This window comes from Cuculus canorus, chromosome 35 (assembly GCF_017976375.1).
Source record: "Cuculus canorus isolate bCucCan1 chromosome 35, bCucCan1.pri, whole genome shotgun sequence".
Classification (NCBI taxonomy): domain Eukaryota; kingdom Metazoa; phylum Chordata; class Aves; order Cuculiformes; family Cuculidae; genus Cuculus; species Cuculus canorus.
The window spans coordinates 30,379-42,206 of NC_071435.1; the positions used below are offsets into that span (position 1 = coordinate 30,379).

Genomic DNA, 11,828 nt, shown 5'->3' on the forward strand with positions numbered 1-11,828 from the left:
GATTCTGAATGCCTCCTGGGAGTCTCTGCAGGGCTCCTGGGCATCTCTACAGGACTCCTGGGGACACTGAAAGGCTCCTGGGACTCTGAAGGTCCATGGGGAGTCTCTACAGGGCTCCTGGGCGTCTCTGCAGGGCGCCTGAGGATCCTGAAATGCTCCTGCGGTTCTCTACAAGGCTCCTGGGGCTCTCTACAGGGCTCCTGAGGATACTCAAAGGCTCCCCGGGGTCTCAACAGGGTTCCTTGGGATCCTGAAAGGCCCCTGGGAGTCTCTACGGGGATCCTGAAAGCCTCCTGGGAGTCTCTACAGGGCTCCTGGGGTCCTGAAGGGCTCTTGGGAGTCTCTTCATGGTTCCTGAGGACCCTAAAAAGCTCCTGGGGGTGTCTACAGGGCTCCTGGGGGCTCTCAACAGGGCTCCTGGGGACCCTGAAAGTCTCCTTGGGGTCTCTAAGCGGCTCCTGGGAATCCTGAAAGGCTCCTGCGAGTCTCTGCAGGAATTCTGGGGATCATGAAAGACTCTGCAGTCTTTCATCATCATGGGAGTCTCTGCAGGGTTCCTGGGGATACTGAAAGTCTTCTGGGAGTCTCTGCAGGGCTCCTGGGGACTCTGAAAGGCTCCTGGGAGTCTCTACAGGGTTCCTGGGGATCCTGAATGGCTCCTGGGAATCCTGAAATGCTCCTGGGAATCTCTGCAGGCTTTCTGGGGATCCTGAAAGGATGCTGGGAGTCTCTGCAGGGCTCCTGGAGACCCTGGAAGGCTCCTGGGGGTGTCTACAGGGCTCCTGGGGATCCTGAATGGGCCCTGGGAATCTCTAGAGGGCTCCTGGGGACACTGAAAGGCTCCTGGGACTCTGAACGGCCACGGGGAGTCTCTACAGGGCTCCTGGGGGTCTCTGCAGGGATCCTGGTGATCATGAAAGGCTCCTGGGGGTGTCTACAGGGCTGCAGGGGATCCTGAAAGACTCTTCGGAGTCTCTGCAGATTCCTGGGGATCCTGAAATGTTCCTGGGTGTGTCTACAGGGCTCCTGGGGCTGTCTGCAAGGCTCCTGGGGACCCTGAAAGGCTCCTAGGCGTCTCTGCAGGCTTCCTGGTGATCATGAAAGGCTCCTGGGGTGTCTACAGGGTTGTAGGGGATCCTGAAAGACTCCTGGGAGTCTCTGCAAGTTCTTCGGGAGACTGAAAGGCTCCTAGGAGTCTCTGCATGGTTCCTGGGGATCCTGAAATGTTCCTGGGTGCGTCTACAGGGCTCATGGGGATCCTGAAGGGCTTCTGGGAATTTCTGCAGGGTTCCTCGGGATCCTGAAAAGATCCTGGGGATCACAAAAGGCTCCTGGGATTCTCTGCAGGGCTCCTGGGGAAACTGAAGGGCTCCTGGAAGTCTCTACAGGGCTTCTGGGGACCCTGAAAAGGTCCTGGGGGTCTCTGCAGGGTTCCCTGGGATGCTGAAAGGCTCCTGGGTGTCTCTACAGGGCTCCTGGTGAATCTGAAAGAGTCCTGGGAGTCTATGAAGGGATCTTGGGGATCCTACATTCTCCTGGGAGTCTCTACAGGGTTCTGGAGGATCCTGAAATGCTCCTGGGGGTCTGTACAGAGCTCCTGGGGACCCTGGAATGCTCCTGTGTATCCTGAAAGGCTCCTGGGAGTCTCTGCAGGGTTCCTGGAGATCCTTAAAGTCTCCTGGTTGTCTCTACAGGGCACCTGGGGACCCTGAATAGGCCCTGGGGACTCTGAAAGGCTCTTGGAAGTCTCTGCAGTGTTCCTGAGGATCCTGAAAGGTTCCCAGGGGTCTCTGCAGGGTTCCTGGGAATCCTGAAAGGCTCCTAGGGGTCTCTGGGGGGCTCCTGGGCATTCTTAAAGTTTCCTGGGAGTCTCTATAGGTTCCTAGGGATCCTGAAATGCTCCTGGGGGTCTCTACAGGGCACCTGGTGGTCCTGAAATGCTCCTTTGGGTCTCTATGGGGCACCTGGGGGTCTCTACGGAGCTTCTGCAGGTCTAATCATTCTAATATTCACAGTTGCAGTTTCCCTCAAAAAACTGACAGATGGTACAGTAGGATTTCCCCATACAAACACCACACTCATCCATACCCTGCAATTCCATTATTCGTTACCATTTCTAATAACTTGCCTGGCACAGTTGTCACAGCCTCACTGGGGAATAGTTGACTGACTCTTCCCTAGGAAGTGTTTCTATAACTGCTCTCATATTTACCTCCCTGGAGTCCACAGGTGCTGATGTAGATTAAGCAAAAAAAACTTCCCAGCAATATAGGCAAGCTAACAGTATCCTTGGGTGTTTCTTAAATAAATCCTGGGTGGCTCCAGAGGGGTCCCAGAGGGCTCTAGAGGGGTCCTGGGGGTGTTGGAATGATCCCAGGGAGGCTCAAGAGGGGTCCTAGAAGGCTCTAGGAGAGTCCTGAGGATTTTAGAGGGGTTCTGGGGGGCTCCAGAAGGATCCTGGGGGTCCCTAGATGGGTCCTAAGGATCCTAGAAGGGTTCTGGATGGCTTTATGAATTCTGGGATCCTAGAGGGGTCCTTCGGGTCCCTGGACAGACTCTAGAAAGATCCTATGGGTCTTACGGGGATCCTGAAATGCCTTAAATCGGTTCCAGGGTGCTCTAAGGTGGCTCCTGGCGGGGGTCTGCAGAGGCCGCCTCTACTGATGCTCTGCGGAGCGGAGCCGAAGGACCCCCAGGACCCCTTTAGGGACTCTCAGGATCCATCTAGTGACTCCCTGCATGCCTCTAAGACCCCCTGGAACCCTTTTAGAGCCTGCCAGAACCCATCTAGGGACCCCCAGGACATCTTTACCGTCGCCCAGGACCCCTCTGGGACCCCTAAAACTTCTCTGGGGATCCCCAGAACCCCTCTAGAGCCCCCTAGCACCCTAGTAGGACACCCAGGACCACCAGGGTCCCTCTATCTCCCCAGGACCCTCTAGGACACCCAGGAACCCCCAGGATCCCTCTAGGATGCACAGGACACTTCTAGGAAGCCCTAGGATTACTATAAAGCCCCCCAGGACCCCTCTTGGACCTCCAGGAACAAATAAGGGACACCCAGGAAGCCTCTGGAGTCCCCCAGGATCACTCTAGAGCCCCCAATGACCCCTTTAAGGACCCCCAGAACCCCTCTAGGACACTCAAGACCCCTCCAGAGATCCCCACGACCCCTCTAGAGCCCCCCAGGACCATTTCAGGGCCTCCTAGGGCCCCTCTAGGACCCTCAGAACCCCTCCACTGACCCCGAGGACCCCTTTAGGGACACCCAGGATCCTTCCAGAGCCCCCTAAGACCCCTCTAGGAAACCCAGAGCCCCTCTAGTGACCCTGAGGACTCTCCTAGGGATAAAGGGGGTTTCTTCCCAGTCTCTGTGTTGGATATTATCAAACCCTGAATTATATGCTACGTATTTACTATTAAAACAGAGGGGGTTTTGCCTTAGAAAGCAGAAACCTATTTTGTGTGGCTGCAAATGGGAAGGGGTCTGGAATGTAAGGGTGAAGGTGGAAATAAAAGTATGTGAGTGCGGTTGAATAGGGGGAGAAACGAGGCTGGGTGTGGGAATCAGTGGGGCTGGATGTGGGGATCAGTGGGGATCAGCGGGGCTGGGCGTGAGGATCAGCGGGGCTGGGCGTGGCGCTGGATGTGGGGATCAGTGGGGCTGGGTGTGGGGAGCAGTGGGGCTGGATGTGGGGCTGGATGTCGGGATCAGTGGGGCTGGGTGTGGGGATCAGTGGGGCTGGATGTGGGGCTGGATGTGGGGATCAGTGGGGATCAGTGGGGCTGGATGTGGGGATCAGTGGGGCTGGATCCTCCCCCGCCCCCCCCCCCCCCCCCCCCCCTGCTGCCCCACCAGGATTTTCAAGACAAAGATCCACATCAAATGCTTTTCTCTTTTTGCGCCAAAATTGCTTTATTTGGCCCCAAGCTGGGTCTGGCCCCGCCCGGGGGGGGGCGGTAAGGGGATAATGCTCACTGGGGGTGGATGGATTTGAGGGGCGGGGGGGCCGGGGTCACCTCGGGGGTCCTTCAGCCCCAGACCCTGACTGGTCCCTGGGAGGGGGGTGGGGGGAGCCCTGGCCTGGAGGGGGGGGAGGCGCTCAGGATGGGCCCTGAGACCCCCCCACCTGCAACCTTAGGACCCCCTCCGGCCACCCCCCCCCCCCAGGGACCCCCCCAACCCCTAGGACCGACACCCCCCCTCCCCCAACCTTCCCCCCAGGACCCTCATGTCCAACCCCCTCTCCCCTCCAGCACCCCCCCCCCCCCAATCTCACCCCCCAGGATCCCTAGGACCTCTCCCCCCACCCGATGCCAGCCCCCCAGGGACCCCCCCCAACCCCTAGGACCCCCCCCTCAACCTACCCCCCAGGACCCCCGTGTCCAACCCCCTCTCCCCTCCAGCACCCCCCCCACACACACAATCTCACTCGCCCCGGGACCCCTAGGACCTCTCCCCCCACCTGATTCCAGCCCCCCAGGGACCATCCCCAGAGGTCCCCGGGACCCCCCTGTCCGACCCCTCCTCCTCAATCTCATATCCCCCTCAGGGACCCTCAGGACCTCCCCCCGTGATCCCAGCCTCCCCCAGGGACCCCCACCCATCCCCAGGACCCCCTCTCCCCAATCACACCCCTGGAGACCCCCCCATTCGAGCTCCCCTCTCTGCCCCTCACCATTGGGTTCTGGGGGGGCAGCGGGGGGGGGGGCGGGGGGGGGCGCGAGGAGGCCTTGCCCCGCAGGATGTCGATGGCCTGGGAGGGGAAAGGGGGGGTTAGCCCTGCACCCCAAAACCCTCACAGGCACCCCTAAACCCCCCAATGCACCCCAAACCCCCCAACGCACCCCCCATCCCTGCAGCTCAACCCCTCAATGCACCCCAAAACCCCTTAATGCACCCCAAAACCCCCAATGCACCCCAAAATCTCCCTGCACTCCCCACCTCTGCACCCCAAACCCCACACCCTGCACCCCAAAAGACCCCTAATGCATCCCAAACCCCCCAATGCACTCCAAAACCCTCCAATGCACCCGAAAGACCCCCAATGTACCCCAAAACACCCCCAATGCACCCTAAAACTCTGACCCTGCTGTCGGTGGCCACAGCGAGCGCGGTCTCGTTGTGGAGGTTCCGGAGGGCCCCGTTGGCCCCGGCCCGAAGCAGGAGTCGCAGAACCGGGAGCAGCGACCGACCCGCGGCGGCATGGAGAGGGGTACAGCCGGCGTAGGACTGGGCATTCACACTGGCACCACGCTGATCCGGAGTGACACCGGAGTGAGACCCCAGAGAGACCCCAGAGAGCTGCCCCAACACACGGACACGCAGACACGCAGACACACGGACATGTGGACGCATGAAGGCATACACCCAGCGGAGGACTGAGTATTCACACTGGTACAGTGCTGATCCAGAGTGACACCGGAGTGAGACCAAAATGAGACCCCCCCCCAGACCCGCCCTGACAAACACATGGACATGCGGACAAACAGACGGACGGACACCCACCTCGATCAGCAGCTCGGCCATCTCCAGGCTGTTGCTCTCCACCGCGTGCAGCAGCGGTGAGCGCCCGCTCTTGATGTCCTGGGGGGGACCCCAAAACCCCCTCAGCCCCCCAGGACACCCCCCCCACACCCCGAGACTCCCCCCAGAGCTGCCCTGCACTCCCCAAACCCCACACAGGATTCCCCAAGCTCCAGAAACCAATGCAACCCAGCACCCTCCAAAGGTCCTGAGACCCCCAGGCCCCCCCCAAAGCCCCTAAAGCCCCCCCAAAACCGCCCTGCACCCCCAAATCCCTCCAGACTTCTCCAAGCTCCCCAAACCAATACAACCCAGCCCCCCCAAGCCTCCTGAGCCCCCCAGAGCCCCCCAAACCCCCCACAGGACCCCACAAAACCCCCACAGGGTGCCCCAAACCCACTCCCCTGAGACTCCCCAGAACTGCCCTGCACTCCCAAATCCCCACAGACTTCTCCAAGCTCCCCAAACCAATGCAACCCAGCCCTGCCCAAACCTCCTGAGCCCCTCAGGGTCCCCCAAAACCCCCTCAGGGACCCCCAAATCCCCTCAATGCCCCTCAAATCCCCCAAGCCCCCCAAAAAAAACCCTGACACCCCCCAGAACTGCCCTGCACCCCCAACTCCCCCCCAAAAAGGCTTCTCCAAGCTCACAAAATCAATACAACCCAGCACACCCCAAACCTCTGGAGCCCCTCCAGGCCCACCAAAGACCCCTCAGGACCCTCCCCCCCCCCGCAGCGATCCTCAGCTTTGCCCTCAGGGCCCCTAAAAGCTCCCTGACACCCCCCAGAGCTGCCCTGCACCCCCAAATCCCTCCAGACTTCTCCAAGCTCCACAAACTAATGCAACCCAGCTCCCCCCCAAACCTTCTGAGTCCCCCCCCAGGGCCCACCACCACCCCCAGAGGCCGCCAAATCTCCCCCGAGCCCCCCAAATCCCCCCCAACCCCCACCACAGCGTCGATGTCAGCCCCGTGCTCCAGCAGCACAAGGACGCTCTCTCGGGACCCCGAGTTCACAGCCACGTGCAGGGGAGTCAAACCTGGGGGGGGGGAACAAAGAGAGGGGGTCAGGAGGGGCTCCCCAAACCCCCAGAATCCACCAACCCCATTCTTGGGGGGGTTCTGCCCCCCATAACCACTCCCCAGCCTCATTATAGGAGGTTATGGCCCCCATAACCACCCTCAAACCTCCTTTTTGGGGGGTTCTGTCCTCTCTAACCACCCCACTGCCCCATTTTAGGGGGTTTCTGACACCCATAACCACCCCACAGCCCCATTTTAGGGGGTTTCTGACCCCTCTAACCACCCCACAGCCCCATTTTAGGGGGTTTCTGACACCCATAACCACCCCCAAACCCCATTTTAGGGGGTTTCTGACACCCATAACCACCCTCAGCCCCATTTTTTGGGGGGGGTCTGACCCTCATAACCACCCCCAAACCCCATTTTTGGGGGGTTCTGTGCCCCATAACCACTCCCCAGCCTCATTATAGGAGGTTATGACCCCCGTAACCACCCTCAAATCTCCTTCTCGGGGGGTTCTGTCCCCTCTAACCACCCCGCAGGCCCATTTTAGGGGGTTTCTGACACCCATAACCACCCTCAGCCCCATTTTTTGGGGGAGGTCTGACCCCCATAACCACCCCCAAACCCCATTTTTGGGAGGTTCTGTGCCCCATAACCACTCCCCAGCCTCATTATAGGAGGTTATGGCCCCCGTAACCACCCTCAAACCTCCTTTTCAGGGGGTCTGTCCCCTCTAACCACACCGCAGCCCCATTTTAGGGGGTTTCTGACAGCCATAACCACCCCCAGCCCCATTTTTTGGGGGGGTCTGACCCCCATAACCACCCCCAAACTCTATTTTTGGGGGGTTCTGTGCCCCATAACCACCTCTCGCCCCATTTTTAGGGCTCTCACCCTCGTAGTTTCTTGCCCCCAGGTCAGGGGGCAAGCGGGGTCCAGGGCGCAGGAGCTCCCGCAGGCAGCGGGCACTGGGGGTCTCACAGGCGAGGTGGGGGGCCGTGCGCCCCAGTCGGTCCAGGGCCATGGGCGACGCACCGTGGGCTACCAGGAGCCGCACCAGGGCCGGCTGCGCCGTGATCACCGCCAGATGCAGGGGGGTCTGCGGGGAATTGGGGGGTTTAGGGGGCATTAGAGTGGGTCTGGGGGCTTTAGGGGGGGGTCAGAGAGGAGCACGGGGGCATTAGGGGCCATCAGGGTGGGTCTGGGGGCATCAGGGAGAGGCACAGGGGTATTAAGAGTGGGTCTTGGGACTTTGGGGGGGGGCTTTAGGTGGATCCAGGGGGGCTTTGAGGGGGCAGAGCCCCCTTCTCACCTGCCGCAGCCGATTATAAACATCCAGATCTCGCCCCCCCTGAAGAAAAAGCCCCACGAGGCGGCGGGTGGCAACGAAAGATCCCTGAGCGACAGCGATGTGCAGAGCCCTGGGGAGATGGGGGGACATGGGGGACATGGGGGGGGGTGTCACATGGGGACACGAGGGACAAAGGGGGGGGGGGGCAGAGGAAGGAGCCGCCCCTCCCCCTACCGCTTCCAGTAAGGGGCGGGGCCAGCGCTATGACGTCACGAGGGGCAGGCCCGGGGATTCCCCGCGGGGGAGTGGGGAAGGGGGAGCGGTAAAAGGGAGAGGTCTTGGGGGGAGTGGGGGGCTATGGGGGTTCGGGGAAGGGGGGGGTTATGAGGGAGGGATGGGGGGAGGTTATGGGGGCGGGATGGGGGCATCTGGGGGGGGCTATGGGGGGTCTTTGGGGAGTTTAGGAGGGGGGCCCCAAGGGGGGGTGTCTATGTGGGGGTCCCAAAGGGGGAGTCCATGGGGGGGGGGGTGTCCCCACTCACGTGTCGCCGTCCTCGTCCTGGGCGGTGGCAGCCGCGATCTCCGCCGCCAAGTGGGACTCGGAGGGGCCCAACAGCAGGGGGGGGGGGCAGAGCCAGCACCCCTCCCGACAGCCCCCCCTGCAGCGGCTCCGCCTGCAGCCCTGGGGGGATAGGGGGGGGCAACAGTTGGGGGGGGAGCTAACACCCCCAGACCCACAGTTTTTGGAGCGGGGGGGGGGGGGTCCCAGACACCTCTAGGCGCGCGGTTTTTGGGGTCAGGGGGTCTCTCACCTGTGAAGAAGGCAGCGGGTGGTGGGGCAAAGGCCATGGCCACGGGGGGCCCGGGGGGGGCGGGTCGAGGGGCTTTTCGCGGGGGAAGTCCTTGCGTGTCGCCCCCCGCCGCCGCCCCCCTGGTCACCGAGCGCCTCTTCCTCAGCGGCAGCGAAGTTTCGGGGGGGCCCGGGCCGGAGGGGGGCCCTCGGCGGGTCCTCAGGTCCACGGGCAACTCCTCCGACATGGGGGGGCCCCGACCCCCCCCCCAACCCACGGGGGAACCTGGAGCCCTGACGCCTTCCTTAATCCCTGGGGAACCCCTTGATAGAGCTCTGAGACCCGCCCCCCCCCCCGGATCTCTGGGACCCCCCCTAATCCCTGACCCCCCCTCCCTGCATCTCTGGGACCCCTCCTAACCTCTGGACCCCCCTTGCTGGATCCCCCAGATCCTTAACCCCCTCCTTTATGGATTCCTGGACTCCCACCGCACCCTTTCTGGATGCCTGGACCCCCTCTAATCCCTGGGCTCCCCCTTGCTGAACCCTTGACCCTCCCGGATCCTTGACCCCCCCCCTTTTATGGATCCCTGACCCCCCCCTTTTATGGATCCCTGGACACCCCCCCTCCTTTCTGAGTGCCTGGATCCCCCTTAATCCCCCGAATCTCGGGGTCCCCCCCTTCCTGGATCCTTGACCCCCTCTTTCTGGATCTTTGTGCACCCCCGGATCACTGTGACCCCCCCGGACCCCTGACACCTCCCACCTCTGCTCTTTGGGGCCCTCCTGGGACCCCCGCCCCCACCCCCCGATCGCGGCCCCCTCTGCAAAGGAACAGACCCGGGATTTCCCCGCTGGGACGATCGGGGCCGCCCCCTCCCCGCCCCCCTCGAGCCCCAAGGGTGGGAGGGGCAGGGGATTCCCCGCCCGGGGGGGGGGGGGGCGGGGAGGGGCTTGGGACTTTATACAGTACTCGGGGTGACTTGAGGGATCCCGTACCTCCCCCGAACACCCCTAAAACGCCTTTTTGGGCTCCCCATGGTCCGTGCCCCCCCCCCCCGCAGGGGCTCCAGCGAGGGTACCCCCGAGGGGCGGAGCCGGCGCGGTGGCCACGCCCCATTCCAGACACCACGCCCCTTTTCGCGCGCTGACCACGCCCCATGCGGACACGTCCCAGGTCCGCCCGTGCGTTGGCCACGCCCACTATCCGATATGACCACGCCCCATCCGCTCTGGGTCCGCCCCTTCCCTGCATGACCACACCCTCATCGCGCTTTGGCCACGCCCCCAAACGGAGGGGTTAAACTGGGTTACGGAGGGGTTAAAACGGATTAGGAAGGGGTTAAACTGAGTTGGGGGAGTTCAGTTGGGTTGGGGAGGGGTTAAACCGGGTTGGGAAGGGTTGAAGGGGGACGGGGGGGGGCGGTTGTAGGGGTCACACGTGTGTGTGAGGGTCTCTGCTCCCATCACCTCCTTTATTACTGGGGTTCCCAGGGGGTCCCAAAGTGCCCGGGGGGGGGGGGCGTCCTGGAGTTCTTGGGGGGTTCCTGGGGGGGGTCAAGGGAGTCCCAAGGGGTCCTCGGGGGAGGGTTGGGGGTCCCAGGGGGTCCAGGAGGGAAGTGGTCCTGGGGGTGCCAGATGGTCCAGGGGAACCTGGAGGGGTCTGAGGGGGTCTCAGAGATTTGGGGGGGACCGGGATCCTGGGGGTCCTGGGTGGGGGGCTTTGGGGGGTCTAGGGACTCCCAGGGGTCTGGGGTGTCCCAGGGGGGCTGGGGGTGTCCTGGGCGGGGGGGGGTCTAGGGACTCCCAGGGGAACCTGGAGGGGTCTGGGAGAGGGTCTCGGAGATTTGGGGGTATCCTGGGGGGGGTCCTGGGATTCTAGGGGTGTCCCAGAGATTCTGGGGGGGTCTCAGGGGGAGTCTGGGGGGTCCCAGGGGGAGTCTGGGGGTGTCCTGGGAGGATTCTCGGCCCAGGGCATCCTCTCCAGGTCTCCTCCCCCGGTCCCCCCCCCCCCGCCCGCCGTTTCCCGGCAGCCGCACCCTACCTGGGGGGGAGTGCAAAAAGCCGGGGGGGGGGGGGGGGGGGCACCCAAAAATGTCTCCGTGGCCGCTTCTGTTGCTGCTGCTGCTGCTGCTGCTGGGGGAAGGGGAGGGCACTGCCCCCCCACGACCCCCCCGCCGCCATTGGGGGGTTCCTCGGAGACCCCCCACCCACCAGGACCCCCCCCAGATCGGGGGGAAAAGAGGGGTGCATGGAGCCTGCGGGACGGAGGGTGAGGAGGGGGGCAGGGGGTGTGGGGGGCCCTTTGACCCCCCCCTCTAACCCCCCCCATGGGCCCCCAGAGGGTGGGTGGGGGGGGCAGGAGTTTGGGAAACCCCCCTGACCCCCCCCCCCGACCCTACCGGGACCCTCAGAGGGTGGAGGGGTTTTAGAGTTCGGGGGAGCCCCCTGGCCCCCAAGGGACTCACAAAAGGGGGGGACAGGGGGTTGGGGTGCCCCTTTGATCCCAACTCCCTTTCCCCCCCCCAGGAACCCCAAGAAGGCGGGGGAGGGGGGCAGGAGTTTGGAGAACCCCCTGACCCCCCCCCTCTGCCCCCCCAGGGACCCTCAGGAGCCACCGGCGGGGATGGGACACCCCTCGCTGCCGCACCCCCACCAGGGGCCTCGCGCTGCCCCTCTAGCGCTGCCCCTCTAGCCCCCCCCCCCCGACTCCCTTTTAGCCCCCCCAGACCCCTCTAGGCCCCCCCAGATTCCCTTTTAGCCCCCCCAGACCCCTCTAGCCCCCCCCCAGACTCCTCTAGCCCCCCCCCAGACGCTCCTCCTCAGCCCAAACTCCTCCCACCCCATTTAACCCTCCCCACAAACCCTCCCCTTAACTCCCCCCCGGACCCCGCCCGCCCCCCACCTTTGTCTTCCAACCCCAGTGCCCCCCCTCCATTTGCCCCCCGACCCCGCCCAATTGTGACCCCCCCCCGAGACACCCTTGAGCCGCCCCAGACCCCCAACCTCGCCTTTGCCCCCCCCCCCAATTTGGCCTACAACACTCCCCCATTGTGACCCCCATGACTCCCCCATTTTGACCCCCCATGACCTCTAACCTCCCCCAAAACCCCCTTTGCCCCTCAGATCCTCCCCCATTGGCCCCCCAAACCAAGTGGCCCCCCCCTTGTGACCCCCGTGTCCCCGTCGTGACC

The 11,828-nt window shown here is 63.3% G+C and overlaps 1 protein-coding gene across 1 annotated transcript; it reads right to left on the reverse strand.

Moving 5' to 3' along the window:
• Nucleotides 1–3,599: 3,599 nt before the first annotated feature.
• On the reverse strand, nt 3,600–8,882 carry BCL3 (BCL3 transcription coactivator). Its single transcript, XM_054052666.1, has 9 exons — nt 8,583–8,882; nt 8,387–8,526; nt 7,866–7,974; nt 7,448–7,652; nt 6,479–6,567; nt 5,510–5,587; nt 5,090–5,257; nt 4,637–4,757; nt 3,600–3,664 (listed from the first exon to the last, which is right to left on the reverse strand). Exons 1-9 carry the CDS (start codon nt 8,880–8,882, stop codon nt 3,600–3,602), a joined length of 1,275 nt encoding a protein of 424 aa, XP_053908641.1.
• Between the last annotated feature and the right edge of the window lie 2,946 nt (nt 8,883–11,828).

What these genes read in the sequence shown, in the direction of transcription:
- BCL3 (XM_054052666.1), bottom strand. Translation starts at nt 8,882, where the DNA reads ATGTCGGAGGAGTTGCCCGTGGACCTGAGGACCCGCCGAGGGCCCCCC. An exon ending in GGGGGCAAGAAACTACGAGG is followed by an intron (nt 6,568 to 7,447) that starts GTGAGAGCCCTA and finishes CCCCCCCCCCAG; the next exon opens with GTTTGACTCCCCTGCACGTG. An exon ending in GGGCTGACATCGACGCTGTG is followed by an intron (nt 5,588 to 6,478) that starts GTGGGGGTTGGG and finishes GGTCCCCCCCAG; the next exon opens with GACATCAAGAGCGGGCGCTC.